The sequence below is a fragment of the Neolamprologus brichardi genome, chromosome 9 (genome assembly GCF_056152115.1).
Source record: "Neolamprologus brichardi isolate AB-2024 chromosome 9, ASM5615211v1, whole genome shotgun sequence".
Classification (NCBI taxonomy): Eukaryota; Metazoa; Chordata; class Actinopteri; order Cichliformes; family Cichlidae; genus Neolamprologus; species Neolamprologus brichardi.
The window spans coordinates 18,425,815-18,451,819 of NC_142112.1; the positions used below are offsets into that span (position 1 = coordinate 18,425,815).

Genomic DNA, 26,005 nt, shown 5'->3' on the forward strand with positions numbered 1-26,005 from the left:
TGAGAGTCAAGTGTCCAAAATATTCAAACTCAATGTTTCGAAACAACACCCGAGCATATTACCTAAATCCTTTTGGTTGACACAGAGGTTGAACATAATATAGGCCGCTAACCAAAGGCGCTTCCTTGTTTAGACTCCTCTTTTTCCCCTCTCACATTCCATCTCTTTGAAAGAAAAGCCTGCCCAGGCCCAGGCATTGGTAGATAATGACATCCTCTCCCTGGATTAATTGTAAGGGACACATTAAGCAATGGAGCTGACACTCCCTGTAATTAAACTGTTCACACCGACGAGTTCATACTGGAACACTTTCTCCTTTCTCTTGCTATCTAATGTTGGAACTGTGCGCCTGTTTAGGAATGCAGGTTGACTATAAGAAAAGGAAGTGTGTGGTGAAATTTAAACCCAAATAAGATAGGGTTTGTGCTTTTTAACCCTCTTTATGAACCTGCAATGATCTCACTACATTTAAAAGTAGCCAGCTAATTTTACTGAAGATATTCTGTATTTGTGTCCATAAAATCTTGCGTGCGAATTGGAAAAGAGGTGAATGTGTTTGATCTTTATCTGTTTTTTCCTCCCTCTCTCTTCTTTTTTAACCACTGTGCACCACTTTCACACATTACTGCTCAGCAAAGTCCATGACCTTTTCAGGAACACAGGCATGTAGCCTTTGCAGTCATATCTCATATTGCGCTCCCTAATGCTCTGACTGTGGATGCTGTGCTTGCTGCTGTGTCGCTCCTGTCCTTGCCTGTCTGCTCGCTATCGCCTCGGGCCACTGGGGCCCTCAGCGCTGTCCACTAAAAAAAGAAGAAGAAAAAAATCCACTGTAATTGAAGAAGTCTCTCTAATGTGACATGCACACGCAGGCAAGCAGAAAGGTTTGCATGCACACAGTCACACTTATAAACGTGCATGACAGTTTACACACATGCAGGCATACTGGGCCTACATGAACAGGTTTGCCTTCACACACACGCAACCAAGCAAATAAATGCACACGTGCACACACACGTACACTTGCCCGCACACTGACCACATTGCTCTTTTGTAGAGCTTATTGGGGGTTGGGAGGACTATTTTGATCCCACACACAAAGGCGCACACACACAGACACACACACACACTACAGACCAGTAGTTGCCCTCTGACTCTAAAAACCCTTCCTGTGCCAGTGAACCACTCAGCTCTTCCTCTCCTCTCCCGGGGTTCCTGTGTTGCTGTTATGGGTTCCTTTTGAGGAGCTGAAGGTTCTATTGTTCTGTGACAGCGGTTCCTGTGTATCCTGTCACGGCCTACTGCTCCCTCTGTCTACCTTCCTCTCCAAAGCTTCTTTCTTTACATGAGTCTAGATTTGCATCTCAAGTGGCTCACACTCATTTAACTGTACTATTTGAACAAGCCCAAGATTGATGACTACAAGTGCGCAGGCATGCACACTTGTAGTGTTTTGAGGACTGAATTGTATTTATTTAACTATGGGATTAAGATTTTTTTGATGCCTCTGAAAATAGAGAACGTGCATGTCCTCATAGCTATTGTATAGTTTAAGCAGGTATGATATTTGTAGCCTATATTATTTTGTCTGAATCCAGATGAACTTTTGCAAAGAGATTAAAGCTCAAAATCTATTTTTATCGCTTGGTAATTGGTGCCAAAAGTGTGACCCTGACAGTCCTCCATGGTCAGGAGCTCACAACACACACAGGCTCTGGATTAAAATGGAGAACACACCTCATATGATTAACAGCCAGCCTCCCAGACACAAGTTATCATTACCACTCCAGTCTGTGCCGTTTGACTCTCAACAGGTTTACTCTCCACCAAGCGCACTGCTGTTGCAAAACACCTTGGGTGTTCCCAAACTCGCCTGCTGGTAACCCATTACCTAGACATACAGAGACAAACGGCACAAAGGTACGCAAATGTTGATGCAATCAGGTTGAGAAAACATCTCCAGGGCCATCATACAAACCCCCTCTCTCCACTCTCTCCCTCCTTCCTCACTTCTTTTAATCTCTCCCTCCCTCCTTCAATTAATACAATGTCACCACCACCACTGGGAAACTTTCCTTTCGGTGAATTAACAGCAACGGGAAAGCTGGTGCTCTACTCTGTCACTGTCATAGCGGTAGCTCCGACAAAACAGTTTGCGTACCTGCTTAAGTATTACAGAAATTAACACCTCCCTTCCAGGTACAGTAATCAAGGGGGTGACGGGAGACAATTAATTAGGTCCATCTGCATCACTGCCTTTACATAATTAATGGGGCTCATTACTGCACCACTAGTAAGATGTGGAGCATGCAAGCCCTCTCACTAGCTGGGAGCATTACTGACGGCACAGAAAAAGTGAAGATTTTTGTTTATTTGAAATCACTGAAACGCGCCTCTAGTTGGCTAACCTGTGGTACTGATTGCCAGCAAAATATGTGAAGTTTTTATTCATTTATTCCACAGGTTTTAAAAACATCATCCTGAGTCACAACACGTTGCATATCAGTCGTATATCAGGGCAAATCTGATAAACAAATGAAGAGCATATGATGTTTCCTTTACGTCTCTCAGCTGTTTTCCATGATTGTTGTTATCACAGGAAAAGGAAGATTGTATTTATCACACGATTAAATTAAAAAGCTACATACTAGTATTTTACTCGCCCTCTTTGCTGTTGACATCTTCACCTGAGGAATTTTTAAACCTTCAAGCAACTCAATGGAACAACTCGATGGATGAATCTTATAATATAAAGTTAATTGGTGAGAAAGTAAAAATGAGATTATGTTTTATGACCACCTTGTGAAAATTACAAGTTTGATAATAATAGGCCATTTGCAGGTTGGTTATTGAATGTGGATTCTTTTTTTATTGTTTCATTGCTTGGGGGACATAGAGCATTACAGAGATTTTGCTGAGCATGCTAACACCATCAAGAATCTACTTTTAGCCTAACTGATTACCTGCCTCTCATATTTCTACTTGGTTTCATTTTAGCCTTTAAAAAAATTCTTTAAAAAGAAACAGTGGAAAAAAAATAAAATTCAGTTTTGGTATGACTTCATGTTGCACATGGCAGGTCTGTTGTTTGGAGATTTTTGGAGAAATTGCCACCTGTTGCAGGGCTAATTTTTATGCCCCTGAAGTTTATCTGGACTGTTTTTTACTTTAGGGTTTGGAGCACTGACTGGTGGCTCCATTATTAGCATTGCACAATCTGTAAAGTCCTTGCTTCAAGGTGTTACATGGTAAATCAGTTCATGATTTGTATGTGTTTAAAAATAATGGAGAAGTCTCAGCAATATAGCTTCTAGAACAGGTGCCGACATACATTTCAGAAATTTGTAAATGATTGTCCGTAGAAATCTCCAAAATAGAAAAATAGGTGGTTCTACAACTTTTAAGGAGTGGAGATGTAAGTATAAGCCCAACCTTTATTGCTCAAAAGGAAAAGAAAGTGGGGGTAAAGTGGAACCCATGCCTAGGCTACAGCTATTCACTGCTAATGTCGTAACGTGCTACAAACGAATGTGTTACTTTAATCCAATTACAGTTACAAATATTTAATTTCAAAGGTTGTCAGTGATTTCAATAGTAGTTAGAGAGAAAAAAGAAAACTTGCAGGTTGAAGGCTGAAGAAAACGGTGGCGCGGTCTGTTCCTAGAGTATTTAAAAGTAGAATGGGAGGGAGAGCCTTCAGTTTTCAGGTCCCTCTTCTGTGGAACCAGCTTCCAGTTTGGATTCGGGAGACAGACACTATCTCTACTTTTAAGATTAGGCTTAAAACTTTCCTTTTTGCTAAAGCATATAGTTAGGGCTGGACCAGGTGACCCTGAATCCTCCCTTAGCTATGCTGCAATAGACGTAGGCTGCCGGAGGATTCCCATGATGCATTGAGTTTTTCCTTTCCAGTCACCTTTCTCACTCACTATGTGTTAACAGATCTCTCTGCATTGAATCATATCTGTTATTAATCTCTGTCTCTCTTCCACAGCATGTCTTTATCCTGTCTTCCTTCTCTCGCCCCAACCAGTCGCAGCAGATGGCCGCCCCTCCCTGAGCCTGGTTCTGCTGGAGGTTTCTTCCTGTTAAAAGGGAGTTTTTCCTTCCCACTGTCGCCAAAGTGCTTGCTCATAGGGGGTCATATGTTTGTTGGGTTTTTCTCTGTATCTATGAAGCGCCTTGAGGCGACTTTTGTTGTGATTTGGCGCTATATAAATAAAATTGAATTGAATTGAACAGATGCGGACATTACTTTTACTTGCACAAAAGGATGAGAGGTCAATGGTGAAGTGAAAAGAGCATCCAGGACAGAAACAACTACATTACGGGTAGTAAGGAACAGGGATGCCACCAAAATCTTGCCATATGAGGGCCAATAAAAGTATTGTGTTGGCACAACAAAAACAGAATTTCTAATTTTATTTTGCTGTTGTCAAATATAGGTTACCTGAAAAATATGGCAAAAAAGAGAGAACCCAAAACTCTGCTAATGCCCACAATGAAGACTCCGGCTCACCAACGTTCACCCATGCTAACCAACTCTGTGATGATACAGTATAACATTGACAACAACTGTGACTGTGTAACATGCACATTTAAAGTGCACACATCATGCTTGATGACATGGCTAAAGACTAGATATAGCACCATGTTTTTTCCCATTATTATGAAGCCTCTTTGTATTTCAGTGAGGGTTAAAGAGGCTTTCTTTTAGCAGGTGAGCTTCTGTGCTACATGACAGTTAGGCAGCCAGAATATGTGCAGTTACAAAACTTTCATATTTACACACTGTTTAACATGATTTTAGCCTAGATGGATACCAGCTAGCTGTTTAGGAGGAATCCTAATCAGCAGAGTTGTTTCATGTATTTACTTAAGTATGGATGGGAAGAGAAGTTTTCCCCGGGCTGAGAAGAATCTGGAGGTATATCCATGATGACGCTGACACTGTGTGAGCACTGAGCCCTTTTGCACATGGACCACACAAAGGTCAAGTGTGTGGTGGTGGCTGTCTGATGAATGCATTGCCTGCTTTCCGGGGGGGGGAGGGAAAAAGGGGAAGTGGCTTTTCAAAGGTGACCACATTTCAGTAGAGGTGCGATGTTAAAAATAAAAAGCAATAATCGTTCTTTTCCCTTTTACGGCTAAAGCTTCTTTCAGCTTTGGTCCAGTCTCAACACCTCTACAGGGTTAGAAGAGGATCTAAGACTATAAAAATATCCAAAAGTACATATGTAGTTAAAACAAACATGGGCTACTTGCAGATCCCGATAGCCTGAGATCAGATTTGTTCAAAATATCTCACTCTATCTTTTTCAATAACGTTTTAAATTTGGTTACAAACTCTTGATGTTCCTATGAGTACCTTGTTTTTCCTTCCCCTCATCCCTCCTTTCTCTCGCTCAGCTAATGAAGGTCTCGTAGCCCACTGTTATTAAAATTACGCCCTTGCCTCTGATATTAATTGGGTCCATAATAAGGAATGCGTCAGATTCATTATTTAATTGCAAGGGCACATTTGGAATACAGCTTCTGAAATGTATTTTTAATGAAAAACACTACATCCTGACCTAATCATATCAACCTTATTCTATCTAATTAAGGATGCAAAAAATCATTAGAGTTGCAAAATATTAGTTTCAGCTCTTTTGGGCTGCTCCTTTGCTCGCTTTCATGAATATATTTTTTCCCTGTCTATGATAAATAGTTAATGAGGGAAAAATGACAAAAATTTGCATGTAGTCAAATTAGTCTAATAGGGATATGTCTTTGCTGAGTTAGGAAAGTGACCCTTTTCATAGGAGAAACTGTTACAATAATTATGAAATAATGGTAAGGCCCATCTTATTTTGATGAAAAATGGTCTGCTTGAATAATGTAAAAATGTTAAAATGCAATAACCCTAAATTTTCATCATACCAGAGAACGTGTTAACGTGTTAGCATTTTATCAGTTTAATAACATCAAATTAGGTATAATATGAAGTATGCTGTAATTGTTACCATGGAGGGGGATATGCAGTAATGCAAAGATGATTTAGCAGTGCACCACAGCAAGAGGCCATCAGCTGCTAAATGAGGCATTTTCTTAATCACAAACTTTGGGGATGTAATTTCTTTTAAAGTCTCCAAACAACGGAAGGCTCAATTTTCTTCCAATAAACAGGTCCATCACCATCCCATTAATGGCGGTGTAGTCACCTCTCAGAACAGGGGTTGCATTTCATTAAGGCATGAAGACCAATAAACAACAACAAAAAAAAGACTTTAGAAAAAGAATAGCATTTACACGATTACAATTATACCATCTAGTTTAGCAATGTAGTGTAAATCCGTTTAAAAAGTGTATTTTTTAGGTCCTGCTGATGCAAAATGTATTCCTCTGTTTCTCTCACTTTTGTAGCTGAGTTTTTGTACAATTTTCTATCAAGAAGAATCCAGCTTTTCAAAGGTATCCATTCCCCTGTGTCTGGCACGTCACAATCGACATAGTTAAATACTTTGTTTAGGAAAACAAGATTTTGCATACTGTTTTGTCTTCATGTCTCCTGCTTCCTGTTGCACGTCCTGTCTTTTGTTACAAAATAAAGTGTAAATACAGATTAAAAAAACCCCAACAAAACATTGCATCATTGAGAGGGAGACACAAGTTCTAATGCCATGTTGACACAACCGGCAACAAGCTCACTTTGTTGCATCGTTCACCGCTGAAGTTTTGTTCCATCTCTGCCTGTGGGGCTCTGTTGGTTGCTGTTTCACCCTGTTATTACTGCCCTGAAGAAATTCAGGAATGTTTAACTTTGCTTTATCACATGTCACACATGTCACACGGCGACAAGTGTCAGGTATGAGATAGCAGCTTCATGTTGCCTTTTCATTGAAACAAAATTTGCTTTTCCACAGCACTGTGAACGCAACATAATGAATGCAGTCCTGCTTGTAGTTTAAACTTTGTTAGGACACGGTTTGACGCGACTTTGATGTGCAGTCGTTCAGATATTAACTGCTACGACCCTCAAAAAATACATTTTGGTTTGGCCCATGTCGTTTTAGTTCTACAATTAGACAAAATAATGCATCACTTCCTAATACGCAGACCATCTTTCACCACAGTCCACTGCAGCTTCTCATCCCGTTGCCTCACATACTTATTTGAGAAAAGAGCAAGGGAGTTAATGAACATGGAGAACATGTAGCGAGCAGTGTGCTACTAAAATACCCTACAGAATAAATTAAAGGGGGCTGCAGTTTGATCGCTGCATTCTATTTCCCTTATCTCAACAAGTCACATTTTCAATCACTATGCAAAGATTTTACATCAGGGGTAGGCTTTGTGCTAATACACTGCCCTCTCCTGTGCCACCATCATCGACCTACACGGAGCTGGGCCACATGCGTCATCCTCTCCCTCATGATAGTAATTTCATGGGGACGAGCATTTATTTCAGCTGCCTTAGATGAATTCGAAATGTCCGCAATAAGGGAATGCCCACTATATCTCACACACGCATTCCACTGTGTGTGTTGATTGAGCAGTCTCTCTTTAATGAAATATCTTCGAAAATTGGTTTCCACAGACTAATCAGGCTGCCTGTTAGCTGAGTTTCTGTTTTGGTAATTATCTTGTACTAATTAGAACGGAGCTAAAGACCTCTGAGATGAATTCTCAGCTTTCTCAAATGTAACTAAAGAAAATTTAATGATATAAAATGAACCTATTCTATACATCCTCTCGGATGTAATATCTCCTTTAAAGTGACCAGTGAATGCTAACCCTGTGTTATCTTGGCTGCCTTTAAATGCTTCTGTTAGTGCCTCACTGATCTCACCCAGCTCAGCACTTTCATTGAGCACCTGCACCACGGCAGAAGACCTTATTGGTTACAAACACAGTTAATTCCTCCCCTTTGACCAGGTTAATTGAAAAGACTAGTATCATTAGCCCAACAGGTCACTATTGGTTTAATTACAATGCAATTTATTTAGAGACAGCAAAGGAGACCAATAATGTATTTACCTTGCGCCTCTCTCCATTGAACCCTCTCCACTGCTCTGCTTTCTTGACAATGTAGCTCAGTTCCTGATTGGACAGCTCAAGGTCTTGAGGCAGGAAGTATACCCCCTCCTTGGCGGTGAGTCGCTGAAAGACATCCAGCATGCGACCATCATTGTGGAGTCTGGAAGGTGTGTGGTGAGAAAAAAGAAAAGATTCAGAAATGTAAGACAGAGCAACAAAAACAGACTGACTGGAGATCTTAGAGGACGTTTTTGACTAAACACAGCCTTTTGTAATAAAATACTGCACTACAGTCCTGATACAAAAAATATGGCTTCATATCTACATTTTAGCATTAGAATTTTTTAATTTCTGGTGGCAACTCAAGACTGATAAGAAGCTCTTTGAGCACATGAGGATATGCCCGACAGTGGCACGAGATTTAAAAAATGGTGACTTGCTATATGAGGGTACTTAGCCTGCAAATACAGCAGATATTAAAGAAACACAGAAGGGAATGGGAACTTCCCAATGACAGGGGATGAATGATGACCAATAAAGTATACAGCGGTAACTGTACTGCCCACCACAGACCTAGCCATTGTAAAGCCACATCTGGCCCTTTGGTTGTCCCTGACCAGCCCATGTTTGGTCAATCGGATTCAAATGTAAATACATGCATCATGTTGTTTTTACTATTTCACCCATGAAGCGCCTTGAGGCGACTTGAGGCGACTTTTGTTGTGATTTGGCGCTATATAAATAAAATTGAATTGAATTGAATTAAACACTCTTTTTTATTGGAAATATTTTGAAGAGGATTTCTCTATGTATGTACATACATGTCTGCAAGGGGATATAGCTTCACTGTAAATGTACTGGAGCAGACAGTGATGAGAAATGTCAGATCACGGCAAAAAAAAAAAAAGAATGACTGATGCAGAATGAATGTGGAGTTTTTGACAGGCCACGGACTTCTAAGTATTTATTTACTGAAGTCAGTAAAGCTATGTCCTTAGTTTTTGTCAAGCACATTGCTGTGTTTAAGAATTACACTTTAAATTGCCATTATGAGACTAAACACACAGAGAAATACAAGAGCCTGACTGATGCAGCCTAGAAACCTTTACTGACAAAGCTGCAAAAGCAACAAAGACTTTTTACTCAGATTTATGCCTTAAATCATCAGACTTTACTGAAGCATTATAACACAAATGCAACTAATGAGTGAAAATACTCATTTATGTTATTTCTACAAACACGTATATATATCAATTTAGGAGTCACTGTCAATTAACCTGCTTTACCACTGACGTATGAGAACATGTTGCTTGTTTCATTGCCACCAAGAACCAATCTTTATTTTTTCTTAGTTTGTTATTAAGAATATTAATTGCGTTCATTAAATCACGGTCGCTGGTTGTAAACAAGTGCACCTATGAGAAATGGAGGCTGGAGGATGGTGAACAAAAAAATGTTTCCACTGTTGCAGAACCATGTAAAATGCGGTGCATAATTAAATATATATGTTTGTTATTTCATAGGTTACTGCAGTATATGCCTTCAAAAGTTCCAAGAGCATTTGAAACATCACCTTTATTCACACATACCTAGAAAAGTTCATATGAAACCTATTTTTGGTTCCAGAATACAGACGTTGTGTGGATCTGCAGCTTGCAGAAATGCACAGGGCCAACTTTTTATTCTGACAGCTGGGTTGGATGCTCTATAAAAGTCTAATACATCAATTGAAACAGCAAAAGGAATCAAACAAATTGGCCTGTGAGTGGGAAGTATTTTGTGGACACAAGCTGAGTGTAGAAATGTCTGAGTTTGGCTGGGTGTCTGCGTGGTTACACAAATATTAATGTGTGGGAGTCGGATCCTGGGATGTTCTTCAGTGTTAATGCTGTGCTTCAAAGATGGCAGATACAGTGGACGTGCTGGTTGCAGATGCATCTGGAGAGCCCGGCTTGAGTCACAAGAAAATTTTCTGCCCAGCAGAAGGCATATTGATTCATACCTCCACATGAGTACGCATCACCAAAATGCTATTTTTCGTTTGCCACATGCAGCCAACCCCTAAAAAGAAACACCATGTCTGTAAACAAATGTCTTGGCTGACCATCAAAACCAACAGACCTTGTGCCCTTCCACAGAGATTCTAGCCTGTCAGAGGGTAATCAACTCTCAAATAAAACCAACATCAAGGAGGCAAGGATTTACACAAGAAGCTGGTACGGAGCTTTGAACTCAGCATCATTCCCCATTGCTCTTGGGAGTGGGATGTTTGTAGAATCTTGACCTCAGACACAGGAATAGCATGCATTCATTTTAATCCTACACTTGAATTGTGCTTCTCATTCATTTATGCGGTTTCTCTCTTGGAGGAATTCACCATCTTTGCATCTCCGAGCTTCAAAACGGGCTAATTTCTTTGGTGTAGAAAAGGCCTGAATTTAAGTATGTAATTCTTTACCATGTAGGTTGTGATCTGGATGACAAGGCTCATGGCAGGTCTTTGTTTAAGCACAAGGTTCACGGGTTGATGTCAGTGGATGAAAGGGTCAGAGAAAAAAACACAAATGATTTGTCTTTCTAACGTATACGTTAGTATTATCTCACCCAAAGGTTTTTCTCACTTTGGTTGCTCCGTAGTGTAGTGGTTTACACATTTGCCTAGCGAGCAAAAGATGGGAGGTGACACAAATCCCTTTGGGGTTGCATCAAGAAAGGCATTCAGTGTGAAACTGCTCAATCAAACATGCAGAGATACCCACTGTGGAAACCCTTAGTGAACAAAGGAGTAGTCAAAAGTAGCTTAAATGGTATTTCTCAATTTACAGAATGTGTGATTTATTTTAAAGGATCCAATCAAACTAAATTTAATGGAACAGAAGGATTCAGTACAAACAAAGATACCTTCTTATCTTGTTCCATCAAAAACAAACTTGCAAACCTCTTCTAAAGAAGAAGGAAAACTGATAAAGAAACCGATGAAGTAGACACTTGCAGTAACTGAAACAAACAAAGTTTTTTTTCTTTCTACAGTCTTGCAAAAATGTTGATGGAACTATCACTACACTACTGCTTTTATAGCTGCTCATTTTGGTTTCCATAAAGGGTCAAAGAATACAGAGGTATTTTACGTGTATTTTTGCAGGCAGTGAATAAAAGCTTCCTAAATGTAATTAAGAAAAAAGGATAACAGTCCATTCTATCTATACATACGGCCTGGAGCATATTTTTTAGAAATAGGTCATGGTCTGTGTCAGAGCCCCTTCCTTGTAGCCAATAGGAAATTGTAACCCATAAAATTATCAGCCTTGCTTCAGCCTCGTGGCCTACATTCAATACAAACCCGTGTGGCTGCTGAGTGGCAGAAGTCATTATTCCCGGCTGCTGTTTTAATATTGTCCATTTAGTCTGATCCCGATAAGCGTCTCGCTCACTGAAATTAGATGGCACCATCTCCTTGGCTGCCAATCTCAAACTGATTAATTCAATAGGCGTTTTCTTACATTTTAAGCTATTAATGGAATTTGGTCGTATGTTAGAGTGAGAGAACACACCTTGGATGAATACTGAGTTACACTCTTCAGTAATTTATCACCTGCCTGCCTTTAAAGTGAGTCCTATATTGCAAAAAGTCTGTCAAATCAAATGCCTTTGAATGTTTGAGAAAGAGCAGTGTTTGTTTTGCCTGGGCTTTCGAACTAATCAGCAAAAGGTCTATAGATGACATGAAAAAGCCATCCAAGTTGCCAAATCACAATGCAGGCTAGCAACCAAATGTTTCAACATGGCTGACCTCAATCTGCAAGACATGAGTGGAACACACAGTGCATTAAGATAGAGTATGTGTTTATCACCATCCGCACGCCGTCCTTTTCAATATGTATGAAACCTGCGGTGATCCCAACCATGCAAAACACCCAGCCTAATCGGATAAAGTAAGGGGGTTCCATATTCACGCTATATCAAAACACATCTAACTTTTGAATTAGAAATGATTTCCATTTTCCAGTGAATTGCAGCGAATGGTATGTTCAGGCAATCTAGCTGTGTGGTGCGTGTGTATATTCCTGATTCTGTGTTTAATAAGTTTGTGTATGCTTGTGTAAGTGAGCCTTTGATGCATAACTCCATCAGCAATTCCCTGCAACTATAAATTCAAAATAAATTACATCAACATTTGTTTATATTTTTGATTTTTTTTGTTTACAGTTTTTTTTGTCGACAGAAAAGGCGAATAAATACTTGATGAAGGGTGGAACAAGCAGGATAGTAACATTTAGATTTTACTGTATTTAGAGATTACTGTATTATTATTAATTGGTGCTATACTATCCGGTCGTTAAGTGATGACGTGACGAATCCTACTTCCGGGCCTAAAGTAGTCTGCATTTAATATGGCTTTTGTGTTGTTAACATGTTTAATGTTATGTGTTTTCTTCTATTTAATCTCAAAAAGCTCCTAAAATCACTGTTGACCTCCCTCGGCTTTTATTACCGCTAATCATTTATTTAAGCTCAGTTTTTAAAACCTTAGGATGTAACTACAGTCCAGCCCATGCAGCAGTATATGAATGACTAACCTCGTATTGTGGATGGATTATCTCAGTTGTTCTCCTGGCTGAAGTTTGTCCCTTTACAGCATCCTGCCATGTGATTACATTTGTTCCTGATCACCGAGAACACTCACGTTGACTTTTATCGAGTGGAAAAAAAGTTAGCTTGTTTATATTATGCTAACATAGCTGTGTCGCTAGTGGTCACGTAGCACATCATTGTATACCAGCTAGCCAAACTTCAGTAACCCTACAAACGTCACTGCTGTTTAGTTTTCTGTCTTCATTTATGTTGGAAGTGATAGCAGAGCTGTACGTTTTAATTTGTTTCCAAAACCCCGCAGTCAGGACATGCTATATTGTATTTAGATAGAAGCTAGCGAGCTAACTTCCTGCTAACTTCTAACTCTGTTAAATGTCATAAATTTCGTTTTCATGGATGCCTGGATGTTAAACTCAATTGTTACACCTGGTAGAGCAGAACGCTGATCATTTTATTAAAGATGAAAGACTTTAGACAGTTTTTCAACTCTCAGTAATGCCATAGTGATCGTTTGATATATGGACCTGCAGCGGAGTTTAGGCCCAGAGACGGCTAGTGACGTCAGACTTAACGACCGGATAGCAGGTTGGTGAGTCTCGGTGCATTTAAGAAAATATCTTCCTGTTCAGAGCCTGTAGCAGTCTACAGGAGTGCTCCTATATACCAAACTTGCCCACAACAGGTTTCAATACGGCCCACTGGACGGCCTGATAGTAGAGAAGTCATCAATAATTTAAAACACATCAACGTGGTGATGCCTGCCAGCATTACTACACATGAGTGGAAATGTATAGAAAGTTAAATATATTTCTAGATCTCAAGACTCATGAATTTTTCTTTAGTGCAAAAGCATTTTGTATGTGAGGGTTTTGTCCCTTTACACAGCTGCTTTGATGTGTAATGCACATGTAATGAGCCTCACAGGCCTGGAGACCAGCCAGCAACCCCTGTCAACCTCTAGTCCTTAAAGAAAAATGTGTATTTCCGGTTAGCAAGTGGTTGCTGGAAGTTGCTGTTCAAGAAGAGGTATACAGTCCTACACAAGAAACATCTTTATGATTGTTTTGTTGCTAGCAGATTGCTGTTTCCACCTGCAGTTTGCAAGTTGCAATCAAGTTTCCCTACTCCTCGAGGAGCAGTGTTTGTAGGCAGGTAGCTGACTTCCAACTATAGGTGGCCACAGCTAGATCCTAGCTGTATTTTAGCCGTGCGATTACTAGCAACCGAAGCAACCATAAAGAGATTTTTAATGCAGAAACTTTAGCAACCACTTCTTAACCACTTGTTAACAATGTTTCCCTCGAAAATAGAGGTTGTCAGGAGATCACCGACCTGTCTCTAGGCCGGTGTGACTGAGAGCCAAAGAAACCAATTTCAGAATGTCATCGTTCTTTTTTACTAAATGGGGAGGAGGTAAGGTTTGGACGATTAAGGGCTGGTTGTGCATTTGTGTGCTGTGGGTTGTGGGGGTGTTATAGGTTTTACTGCAGTGGTTTTATTGTCCCAGCTCACTTGAGATATACAAGTGGCATTAACAAGTGATATAACAAGTGATATACAAAGTTCTTGTAGATGGTTGACTTAAACCAAGCCAGCAAGTATTAAATAAGTTTATTGTACATATTATATACTAGGAGCATACCTAAAACAGAAACAAATTAACATTCAAAAATACATTCATGTTATCTCTAAAATAAGAAGAAAATATTTACATTTGAGATTTATTTTAATGTTAATGCTAGTTGCTTCAAAACATTTTGTTTTTAAGATAATGTAATTGTTTTCTTGCTATATTTGGTATTCTAACTGTGTAGCTCACCTGAGCAGGTACATGGAGAGGATGGTGATGGAAAGGAGAAAAACGACAGCATAGAGGAAGAGAGTGATGATCACCCCCGCTGCACCTGATTTGTCAGCTTGATAGAAGTGCCAATAAAGCTTGGCAGCATCCCCCACTGGTGTGTCAGGGCTGTAGGAGAGGCGCTAAGGAGACAAGGATTAAAAATAAATAATAAGTAGTTTCCTATAACTGTGGATGCAGAAAATCTCTTTTTCTAAATGAAGATCACAAGACAGTTCACGGATTTTCTTTCACATATTTCAAAAGTCTAAATATAACAACGTTTTCTCTCCCTTTTTACGTTTAAGTTGCTGCCTACATTAAACTGCAGCAAGAAATGTCCAATCCATTTCAGTCACCTTACACATCTAACCCGCTGCCAAAAAAGACACCCATCCAACCTTGCACATTTTGCTTCTCACCCTCTCTGCACTCTTTTTTTTGTAATCTAAAGTCACTTTGCCAAGATAAAGTGAACTCCTATTTAAAGTGCACAAGTGTCCAAGTTATTTTTAAGTGACTTACCCCGAGGATGGCGTCCACTGCAAAGACTGCCAGGGGGTCGAGGACTGTCCACACTCCCTGAGCCATGATAAACTTTGACGTGAAGGAAGGGAGTGAGCCAAATATCTGTTGACAGCCCCATCTGATCAGAACCAGCAGGAACGTTATTGCGTTCAAGGTCAGGGGACCCACCACCACCATTGCCAGCTCCTCCCGGGTGTGGAGTAAAGAACTCTGGTACACGAGATCCACCGTGTGTGCGTGGAAGTGGAATCTGGTATGAGAGGAAAGAGTCAATATATGTGTACCATATTTGTGTTTGTGATGCTTTGCAGCTCAAGGGCAGCTGTTTCCATCAACTCCATATACTGTGTTATAGTATTTGTGGCTAATTCACTCAAATGACTTTGATGGCATTATGACTGACTGTTGTTAAGGAAACCTTTAACCCTATTACTGTCATAAAAGACACTAAAGATGCAAAGGACACTGAAAGTAAGAGTATTACCACCTTTGCCGATACATGGCAGAGCTTATCCAAGCCCATTGTACGTTAAACTCCCCATTTACAGCAAGCCTCATGAGTTCCTTAATCTTCCCATCAGTCAGGAGGAGGTAGAGACAGTGGTGGGAGAGGAGGGGTCCAGTTTTCTCTCATTAATTTCCATCTGATTTGCTCCAAGAGTCAAGCATCTCTCAGATTCTGTCCATTAATCTGACAGTAGAGGTCCATTGGTGTTTCATCTGAAGCAAATCTCTCAAGAGATTCAAGCCCCAAAAAGTCATTTCAGAGAGCAGAGATTACCTCTCTGGATGACCGGTAAAGACATGAGACATTGAGGTGTTATTTTTTATATTTCCAGACAAAATTATAAGTAAAACTCTTAAGATCTCGCTCAAATGCTTCCTACTATTTTGCCACAAAATAAGAGAGATTTTGTGCTATAATTAAAGTACATTTAGTTAAGTACAACTTTGACATACTTTTTCTGTCCTTGAAGTATGTGATTTATGCTACACTCTACTTCTGATCGCTCTTGTATTTAACAGATTACATTGAAAAACATATTTAATAAGCACAAAAATATTATATTGCTTGTGCCTACAGTATATGTTTACTTATAATTCAGGATATTCTGAACACAAGATGTTTAGTACCTTAGACCAGTATATTACTGCTTTGTAACTTGAGTGAGTAAAAGAAAAGAAGAGAAGAAATGAAGCACTCATAGATGACTGTAGAAGCACCGAAGGCCAGGGACTTTTGCTCCTGGGGACTCTTTGCAGTCCGATGATGTCCCGGGATGGATTATGGGAAGGGAGAATGCAAAAACAAACAGACACAGACGTAGAAAGAAAGAAAAAGGAACGAGTGTGAGATATAAGGGTGAAGCGAGGTATGCCTGTCATCATGCTAACCGCTCTGACTGTCACTTAGTCTCTCCCTCCCTCTCAATGGGCACCACCAGCTCTGACCATTGCATGGAGAGAGAAATGCTTGGAGGGAGAGCAGCAGATTTGGACATGTGGAAGTTGTCATCCAGCGTTGACCCCCTCTGTTTTCACATTTTTGTTTTCTATCCGCCCCCTCAGTCCATTCTTTTTTCCTTTTTTTTTTCCACTCAGCCACATTTTTTTTCCTTCCTGCGCTCTCCTCCATCACTTTCCATGATGTTTGCGCCCCTGAGTTATTGTAATAAAAACCTGGTTGTATGCATGTTTGCAGCCAGCCCTTTTATTGTGATGAATTAAATCAGCACCATATGCTATTCCAATGTGATTTAACAGTTCTGTGGCATCTTATTGCTGTTTATTATCAATGCTGCGTACCAAATAATAACAATAAATTCCTTCCAAATAATGTAGCCTTTTGGGACTTAAAGCTGTGTGGTGAGCAAACTCCCCCAGCAATGGTTTGTTAATATTGAGAAAGTCTTGTTAAAATGTTAATGGGGGGATTCCAAACAGATGATCTGGGTGTATCAAGCCTACATTTGCCAACACACACACCAAGACACACACAGCACATCCTCATCCTCTCAGCTTGTTGTCCTCTCCACATCGTATTTTCCCATAACTGTACACCGCATGTGTGTGAGCCTACATACTCATGTTATGTGTGGCCATGCTAATAAATTTACAGTATGGTAATATGCTACTATTAACTGGTATGTGTCAGTCCTCCGTTTTTATTAATGGATTTATGTCAGCAGCAATGTGTGCGCTTGAAAAGTTTTGCGCGTCTGTGTGTGTATTCATGCGATCCTCTTCCATGCATGTGTGTGTGTGCAGGGCAATATCAAAGGAAGCAAACTCACTTGTTGACAGGAACTGCTATGGCCTGGAGGTAGAGCCACTGGCTGCAGTAATGCAGGTAGAGCCTCAGAAACCACATCAAAGCCAGCAGCAGTATAATGAGGCCGAGCTGCTGAACGGAGCCATGCCAGCTACTATGCAGTTGTTGTTGTTGCCGCAGCAACGGCAGGCCCAGCTCAGATGGCAGCATGGAGAGAGCCAGACGCGCTCGGTCAGACAGACACGGAGGACATGAGCCAGGTCCAGTCAGTTGTGATCTGTTTTCATAAGAGGAGGATTATACACACTGTACATGACTATCTGAAGTTCTCTTCACCATTTCTTTTTTTTTAGACACTGATACTATTACTTAAGTATGTGATTATGTGAGTTCATTACTCCGATTTCCTCCAATGAAAGCATTGTAATGTCTTTTTTTTCTCATTAATTTTACATCACACTGGATAAGAACGTTCATGCACAGGTGACCACATAAAGCTGAAACAGAACAAAGGTGTTGACTTTGTTCAGTCGATTTGGAGGTTGTGATAATCACTTTGAATAACGATGCAAATCCTTCCTCCTCTTTCTGTTGCACACTATTCAGAAGCTTATTTCAATCATGACAGCCATGCAGTAAACATTAAAGGTAGGGAAATGTAGTATTCAAACTGGCACACACACGCATACAATTGCCAACATATACACAAGTGCTCTCTCTTTTTTTTCCCCCTCACTAACACACCAAAGACACACAAACAGATAGGAATCCCTGTTAGCGGTGCTCAGCTTCCCTCAGCACCTCTGCCTCCTATGTGCCGCCCTTTGTCAGGCCTGCTCAACTATTCCCTTTCATAAGGAGTGCACAGATGGAGCAGTGGAGGCAGGAGCAAAGGAAAGGAAAGGAAAGGAAATACCCTAACATAAAAACCTGACATTTCACATTTGTGTATAGGTAAATTAGGTGTGCATTTACAACATTCGTTGACTTTTATTCAATATAGTTTGCACATGTCAACAAGCAGTGATAGTGATGACTCCTAGCATTCGCCTGATAGTAATTAGAACAAGACTGAAAGTAGGTGTTTACAGTAGAGCTATGGCGAGGATCACACAATGTGACTTAAGGCCTATGCCTGTGGACATCCCCATGTCTCACCACTGTGTCCCAGAGCACAGTTGGAATTCACTTTGTAGTGTGTATCTAGGGAAAATGGTACATTGCCTAAAGACGAAAAACCGAATCAATTGTATTGCTCTCTCACCCCCATTACCAAATGTGGGCTAGACTTGCATCAAAATGTACAAGTGCATTGTGTTCCCTGCTTCTACTAATACGAAAATATGGAGCCTCACATAGTTTTGTTCGAAGCCAGAGATAATTTTGGCCGTCGCTGTGAGGTGTGAAGTGTGAAATTATCTAAAGTTGAATCAAGTTTCCTCAGTGGATGCTATTTAGAGCAGTGGTATATTTTGCTGTACATGTGGGAAAACTTGGAATTTATTGAAAAATAAAAAGGTGCTCAGTCAAGAGTTTGGGCTGATAAATGTTCAAGCTTGGCTGAAATAACATTTATCCTGTTGGGCTAAATGTGTCACGAAAGTCTGTTATCACTCAGCTCTCTGTTTGAGATCTTGAACTGAAGTATACTCCACTGCGAATAAACTGCGTGTTTCCTGTGTGAAACCACTGGTTGCTCATGCACACGCAGTAAATATATATATTTATTCAGCCAAAGTCTTTGTTTACTACCACTGAAAAAGATCCAATTTAGTGCTTTTATACAAGATTTGGAGTTAAAACGCAGAGAGAAAGATGATGTCTTAGCAAACGTATCTCATGCTTCTCCACAAAAGCACTTCCAGCTTTATCGCAACTTCACTGTGTTGTACAAAAAATGCTCTCCGAATCCCTGTAAACGCAGTGTGGCGCAGACACAGGCGAGATGCTACCCTGTCAACTGGCATCGCGCAGAAACAGCAAACACAATCTGACGTCCATCTTTCATGTAATGAAGATATTGATGATGCATGAAAGAGGAATATTTTTAGACGTCTTCACGTAGCGGCCCCTTCTAAAGAAAACCGGTAACATGATGTGAAATCTGTTATCCCGACTGAATTGATTTCATTATGGCACCTCCAATTACAAAAGTATAATACAGAAAAATAGGGGAAGGCAGCGGGCGGACGTGTGGGATTTTCATCTCGCAGGGATGAAGGATGTTTCATTTCAATATCACAGCCTGTCCTCTGAATGGCTGATAGTATGTGGCACAGTGGCCAAGTGATGAAACCAACCATTTCAACAGGCATGCATGGGACATAATACTATATTTTAATTGTAGTTTTAATGCTTTTGTGAAATCTGGGCCAGAAGCTGTTTGCTCATTATCTTAGTTTTGATATGTTTGTTCTTCATACCCGTGTCATCAAAGCATATTGCAAAAGGGCTCATCATCCACTCCAAACCTTTCCTGAGTGTGCCAAGGCCTGTAAATCAGATTTAACTAGCGTGTTTCTGTCAGAAGCTTCTCCTGGACTGGTTTTCCCAGGCTGGTGTCCCTTAATGTTGTACGCTATGACAACAAACAGACGCTACGCTCTTAAAAATAGCACAAAGCGAAAAGCAAGTAGTGACATGCATTATACCTTGAAGACGGCACGGGTAATACGAGATGGAAGGGTGGATGGGGGAGGGAGTACAGTGGTGTGTTCCATTTAAAATAGCACACTTATGGTGTGAAGGCTCCAGGGCTGTAGGGAGTAAAGGTAACCCGCAGATTCCCTCTGCGTAGCCCCGATGGCTTAAACCCTCCAGTGTCAGACCACTTAAAGTCTTGGACTTATCCCTTTATTCGGAGGATTAAGATATTTTCTGTCACTTTCTTATTTAGGCCACCGGCATTGTTTTTAAATTCCCACACTTCTTTTCCCACCTAGTCGATGAACGGTTTGCTGTTGGGGAAACAGAGAAAGCAAAAAGCAAAAAAAAAAAAAAAAAAAAAAAACCCACTGTGAAAATAGACTTAAGAGATTGACAGATAATGTAATTGTTTTCTTAGTGGCCCAGATGCATAAGTGTTGTGGTGATTATGGAAGTGTGATTATCTCTGTCAAGAGATAGGACTCAAGATACCACATCTTTGTTTATATTTCATTTTTGAGGAACGTTGATAATGAATTTGTTTTGAATTAGGAGAGTATCTGTCATCTGTCCTACGTGTGTTACACAATCAGGTCTAAGGCGTTGCTAGGGCTTGGAACGTGGTGAAAGGTTTTTGGTAATCTGAAAGAAACTTATAGGTCATCATGTCAGCCTTGTCACCTGCGTTTGCAGTACCCATTTGATACATCAGGAGCTTAGAGGCATTGCTGGCTAATGACGGTTGCAGACACAGGTAGTGGCAAAAAGCGTTTAACTGGAATAAAACAAAGAACGCTGTCTATCAGCCAAGAAAAGAGAGAGCAAGTAACTCAGAGAACAATTAGTGAGGGGATAACTGCATTTAAAAGTGGTGAGAGCGTCCAGAATAAAACTTGTGCTTTAAGTGGTCTTTCACAAATTTGATTGGCATTGTGTGCATCAGCATGCTGTCAGTGTAGATAGTTATGATGGGGCATGTAGAGGGGAAGACCTAAGCTACTAGAGTCCACAAAGCTGAATCAAAACATACCACAGGCATCATATCCAAAGCTGCGAGACTACTAAACACCTATATCACTTTAGTCAGTCAGTCAGCCAAGCAACAACAGCAACCAGCATCACTGTCTTAAAATACAACAAAACAAACACAATATGATAAACAAAATGAATAATAAAAGTAATAAATCCTCTTTTGCTTTAGATGTTAAACTAAATGGCCTTTTTGTTTCAATGTTTCATACTTGTGTAATGTTAACCAGCCATTGCTCACTCCGGGCATGAGATATCTATCATGTTGTCAGAACATTGTTACATTTTACAAGTTGTTGGCACCCAAAAGTAGTTGGGAGCGCTTTGGCTTCTTTAGACTAACTAATTTAGCCTGGCATGCCACCTGCATAATCACTGTTACACACAAAGTAGACACACCAAGGCACTCCCTGGCCTCCCACAGCTGGATACTCCACAAAAACGGGTCCCCAACAGATTATTACTTGTTTCAATTGAATCGCTGCCAAAGCCATCACTGCTCCAGCTTCTTATGTCTTGCTTTTCATTTGACACTTTTTTTTTGCATTTTGTCCCTGCAAAGAAGTGGATGTTATCAGTTATATTTGAATACTAATAATTATTTTGATATTTGACTCTAATGCAAGTGATCCTGAAAAGCTTGAAAAGTTTTTGAAGCTGTTTTGCATCTCATGCAAGTGGTTTCTTTAGTTCTGTAGGAGATCTATAATGCGAGTGCAAAAAAAATCACAATAAAGAATTACTAACTAAAGCTGCCAAATAAGTTTCAGAAGTTTGTGTAAATAAAATTCACGTGTATGCATTTCAATTATGCGAACAAACGTATTTATTTTTAAATTTTATTCATGCAGAAGTACAGATGTTTATTGCAGTTCTGGCACTGAAGCAGTGCTTTGCACAGGTGGGCCAAATATAATGCACGAAGCTTACAAAGTGGAAACCATAAAGAAACACGCTCCCACAAGATGTATTAAAAGATAATTATTGGTTTCTAAGCTGGTATCATTTTCCAAAGCACCTCGAACGTGTATGTGTGTGTGTGTGCACAATAACAACTTGGACAGAGCATCTCTCTGTGCCTGTAAGGCTTTTGGATAATTGAGTCATTTTATATCATCTTGTGAGAACTTTTATTTATACAAGGAAAAAAAAGAATCAGAAAACATGAAAAAAAAAATGCACCGGATATAACTTTGTGCTCACTCTTTCTCTCGTACTCCCTCCTCTCATTTGTTTCTTTTCTTTGCTTTATTTTTTCCAAGTAAAACTACCCTAACATGTTGAGGCTTTATAAGCACATTTATTTATTTATTTTTTTTGCAAATCTGCCAAAGAGTATATACATACCCTAAATGAGCTTCATTGACAAAACTGGAGCACAGTGGCAGGTATTTGGAGTCAATTGCCATGTAATAAAACTTGTACACATCAGAATTAAAAATCAAGCCAATTACTTGCAACTAAACAGAAGTTATGGAGAACAGAATTTTAAAAAGTAAAAATATCTATGGTACATTCATAGACGAGAGGTATAAAAACGGCTCTACAAGTCAAACCACGTAACCGTCTCATATCTCATATTTGTGGATGAACTAGTCTTAGATCATGAGCCATAATTTAGCAACTTGACTCTTGCATTGCCTAAACTCCTCCTGCAAAAACATTTTGGCCTCCTCGCACACATTGGAATAGTTTAGATGCATAAATGAGGTAGCTGTTTCATTGCTGAGCAACATGTGGCGTTTTTATGGAGTGCCTGACTTAGCACGAGAGGGAATTAAAAAATGGAAATGGCAGGTCCCTTGGTGCACCATAAAGTAGGGTGGAAACATTTCAAATGCAGATGCACCTGGGATGGACAAACACATACTGACTTTCCGAGTGCTACACACACACACACACACACACACACACACAAATGGTGCAACTACCACCACCCTGGTGCTCAACAATGAAGAACAGGTTGTTGTTTTCTCGCTCTCTCTCTAGATTTTTGGGGGGCGCTGAGAAAATACAGATATGGGTGCCAGCAGACAATAAGCGATAAATGCAGAACAAATAAATGTTCCACATCCATCCATTCAGCAATCTGTGTGAGGTGTACAGGGACGGGTGCTGCAGAATGTATGTACGGCCCCCCAGAGAGTTGCATCAGTATTTAAATGGATTTCACTTTTTTGACCTTGCTTCATAACTGCAGGACATTGTCACCAGAGAGATAGAGACAGGATGGAGAGGGAAAGATGGAGAAAATGAGAGGCAGAGAAGTGAGATAAAGATGGAATTAACAGGAGGGAGGGAGAGGAAGAAAGGAAATAATAAAGAGCTATAGAGTCTAACTGTGCGGGTACGCAGAGATCAATTAAGTGAGTGCTGAAGACAAAAAGCAAACATGATGTTTGACTTGAAGACGTGGCCTGAAATGCCTTTTGGAGTAGGAGTCTGTAACTCTCAAACCACTTTTTTTTCCAATCCCAGGCTTTGTTACAATACATTACCACTAATGGGGGCCAATTATGTTCACTGATGTAATGTTTTGTTATTGATTCAAATGCTTCATTCAAAGGAATCCAGCCTCAACACAAATATGGATTAACAAAGATCATGTTTTTTTATAGATACTATAACCGTAACTGTCTCCAAGCAAATATAAGAAGAAGGTAAATGCCTGTCAGGCCTGCTCCACCTTTGTTCGCTGCTGATAATAATAGCTAAAACGTGTGCAGATGACATCATGCATATATATATACAAACGCTGCAGTAGGCCACTGCAACTTCTGATTACATCGGCATCCAGAGAGCTTGTCAGTTATAGTATCAGAGCTGCCTGTCAGTAATATTTTCCTAAGAGTTCACATTTATTTGCACAGGACACAGTCCATTAGTGCATGTTTGTGCTACAGTGCATTGGCTGTTACATAGCTGCATGTAAAACTTGTAATTTCTGGAGTAGTTATGTGTTTATATAACGCTGGGGAGCTAGTGATTACAGATATAAAAGAAAAAAGGAAGAGCGTAAGTTAAGTGCCACCTCTGGCTTAGCTCTATTTTTTCAAGTGCGCACAAAGGCCTCATGCACAAATCATATGCGATCACTCATATATTCTTACATATAGCTCCTGCCACTTTTCAGTATCTGACACCTCCCCTCTTTCCCACGTGTCAGTGTGAAGCGCATTCATTTGACCCAGACCACCAATGGGACCGCAGTATGCGCCCACTGATGCGCACCATCAGTGTGAATTAACCAATCATATTGCAGTGTTAGCCCGTCAAGGATGTGACAGCTCTGATTTCCATAAAGGAAGCGGCATGTTGATTTTGCGAGTATGTGTCTGTGAGATCTGAAAGTGACCCAGGGCACGTCTGGCCACTAAAAAAACCCTAACATGTGCACTCGGGCCGTGGTAGCCAGGGGCCACTCTTTCACACATGCAAGCAGGTACTTGGGCATGCAGAAGCGCAGACACTTCCCTGCCCTCTCAGTACAGGAAAGAGCCCTGGAAAGCGCTAGAGAGTTAGGGGTGACTAGCACCACCATGTCTCCACCCACTTATCCTACCAGTATTACATCAGAATTTATTGACCCTTGCACAGAGTTGTGATTCGTAGCTGCAGTTTGCAGAGGATTGACAGCCTGAAACTGGGTGTTATTTCAGGTGTTTTTCTGCCTTTTTTCTGTACATAACTTCAGGCTCGGCTTTCTTTCTCTCCACGACAGTTGCTGGTCTTTCCCAGGCGTGCGGCACTGCGGGGTTGCACGTTACCCTTGTTATAAACACGTAAAATAGAATAACACTTAACTTGGAATCTTATACTCGAGCGAGGAAACATACTCAAACAGATGGAGGGCACAGAATGATAGAGACACAGAGATACACATCAGGGAGCGCTCCTATAGGCTCGGTTGGGGGAAACGGGTGGAGAGGAACGTTGGTCCCCAACGAGGCGAGTTAACTGGGGGAAATTAGGTCAGTGTGTTCCCTCTGACTCCACAGCAAGAGCAGGCTGTGCGTTTGTCTGTGTGTGTGTGTGTGTGTGTGTGTGTGTGTTTTCCAGTGCACCTACAGTATAACACTGCACCACTATAGCAACATACTGTGCTACACAATCAAGGTCTGCTCCTGATTTCGTGTGTGTGTGTATTTGTGTACCTGTTTGAGACTTATTAGCATATGAGCTACTGTGCTACCAAAAGTTCAACCTAACTTTAATCTAGTTCACTGTCACCGCAGTGGCTTCTTCCTTACATGAGTCCAGACTTAACGGTGGTGTTTAATAGCTGCAGCAATAACAGAAACTGTATTTATTATTATTCATTCAACTTATCTGAGACGACAAACAAGCATGTAACTAATCATGGCATCATAATTAGCAGCAAAATAGTTCAGATTTTGAAACAACTAGATAAAGGTTAAGCGACATTTATCCCCAGATGACCAAACAGCATTTTGTAATAAAAGCTTTGGGGACAGATGGGGACAGTTCTGCAGCCAGTTGTCCTCCAGAGAATGAAAACGCTCTCTGCTACCTTCAACACAGCTTTGTCTTCACTGTCGCTCTTCATGTTTCCCGATCAGGACGAGTCACACATACTATAATTGATATGAGATTTAGGGGATATATTTCAGTGTAATTAGAATCTTGATAATTGGACTAATTAGATCTAATTGCTATATGAGAATGACTTTGATTAAAACAGGTTTCTCTCCTCAAAACGAGAGTAGGAAAAAAAAACAGTTGGGTGACATTGATGAGGTATAATACTACACTATAGCAATTTGATAATAATCATGTAAGTATGTGGTACACTACATAGGAAGAGGGTATATATTATCAGATAACAGCTAATAGTAATTATTATTATTAGTAATAATTTGTCAATATCACACGTGATGAGGTTTGCACAGGTCGAATGTGAGCTACCATTAGTATCTCATCACCGTGCTGAGTACACAAAATGTGAAATACAGCCAAAGTAGCCTTTAAAGTGTAAAATTAATTCAGCATGTTTATCCTCGACCAAAAGCATTAAATTGGCCCGATCGAATTACAACAGCCATATTGAATCAGGTGCT

At 40.3% G+C, this 26,005-nt stretch overlaps 1 protein-coding gene across 1 annotated transcript in view; it reads right to left on the reverse strand.

Annotated features, from left to right (window-relative positions):
• Positions 1–26,005, reverse strand: part of ofcc1 (orofacial cleft 1 candidate 1) — a 136,580-nt gene that overhangs the window by 15,623 nt on the left and 94,952 nt on the right. The window contains exons 19-22 of the mRNA XM_087845507.1: positions 17,275–17,529; positions 14,978–15,230; positions 14,432–14,595; positions 8,020–8,179 (exon numbers count right to left, since the gene is read on the reverse strand). Coding sequence (XP_087701633.1) covers positions 8,020–8,179; positions 14,432–14,595; positions 14,978–15,230; positions 17,275–17,529 — 832 coding nt within the window. The remainder of the gene's footprint in view (positions 1–8,019; positions 8,180–14,431; positions 14,596–14,977; positions 15,231–17,274; positions 17,530–26,005) is intronic.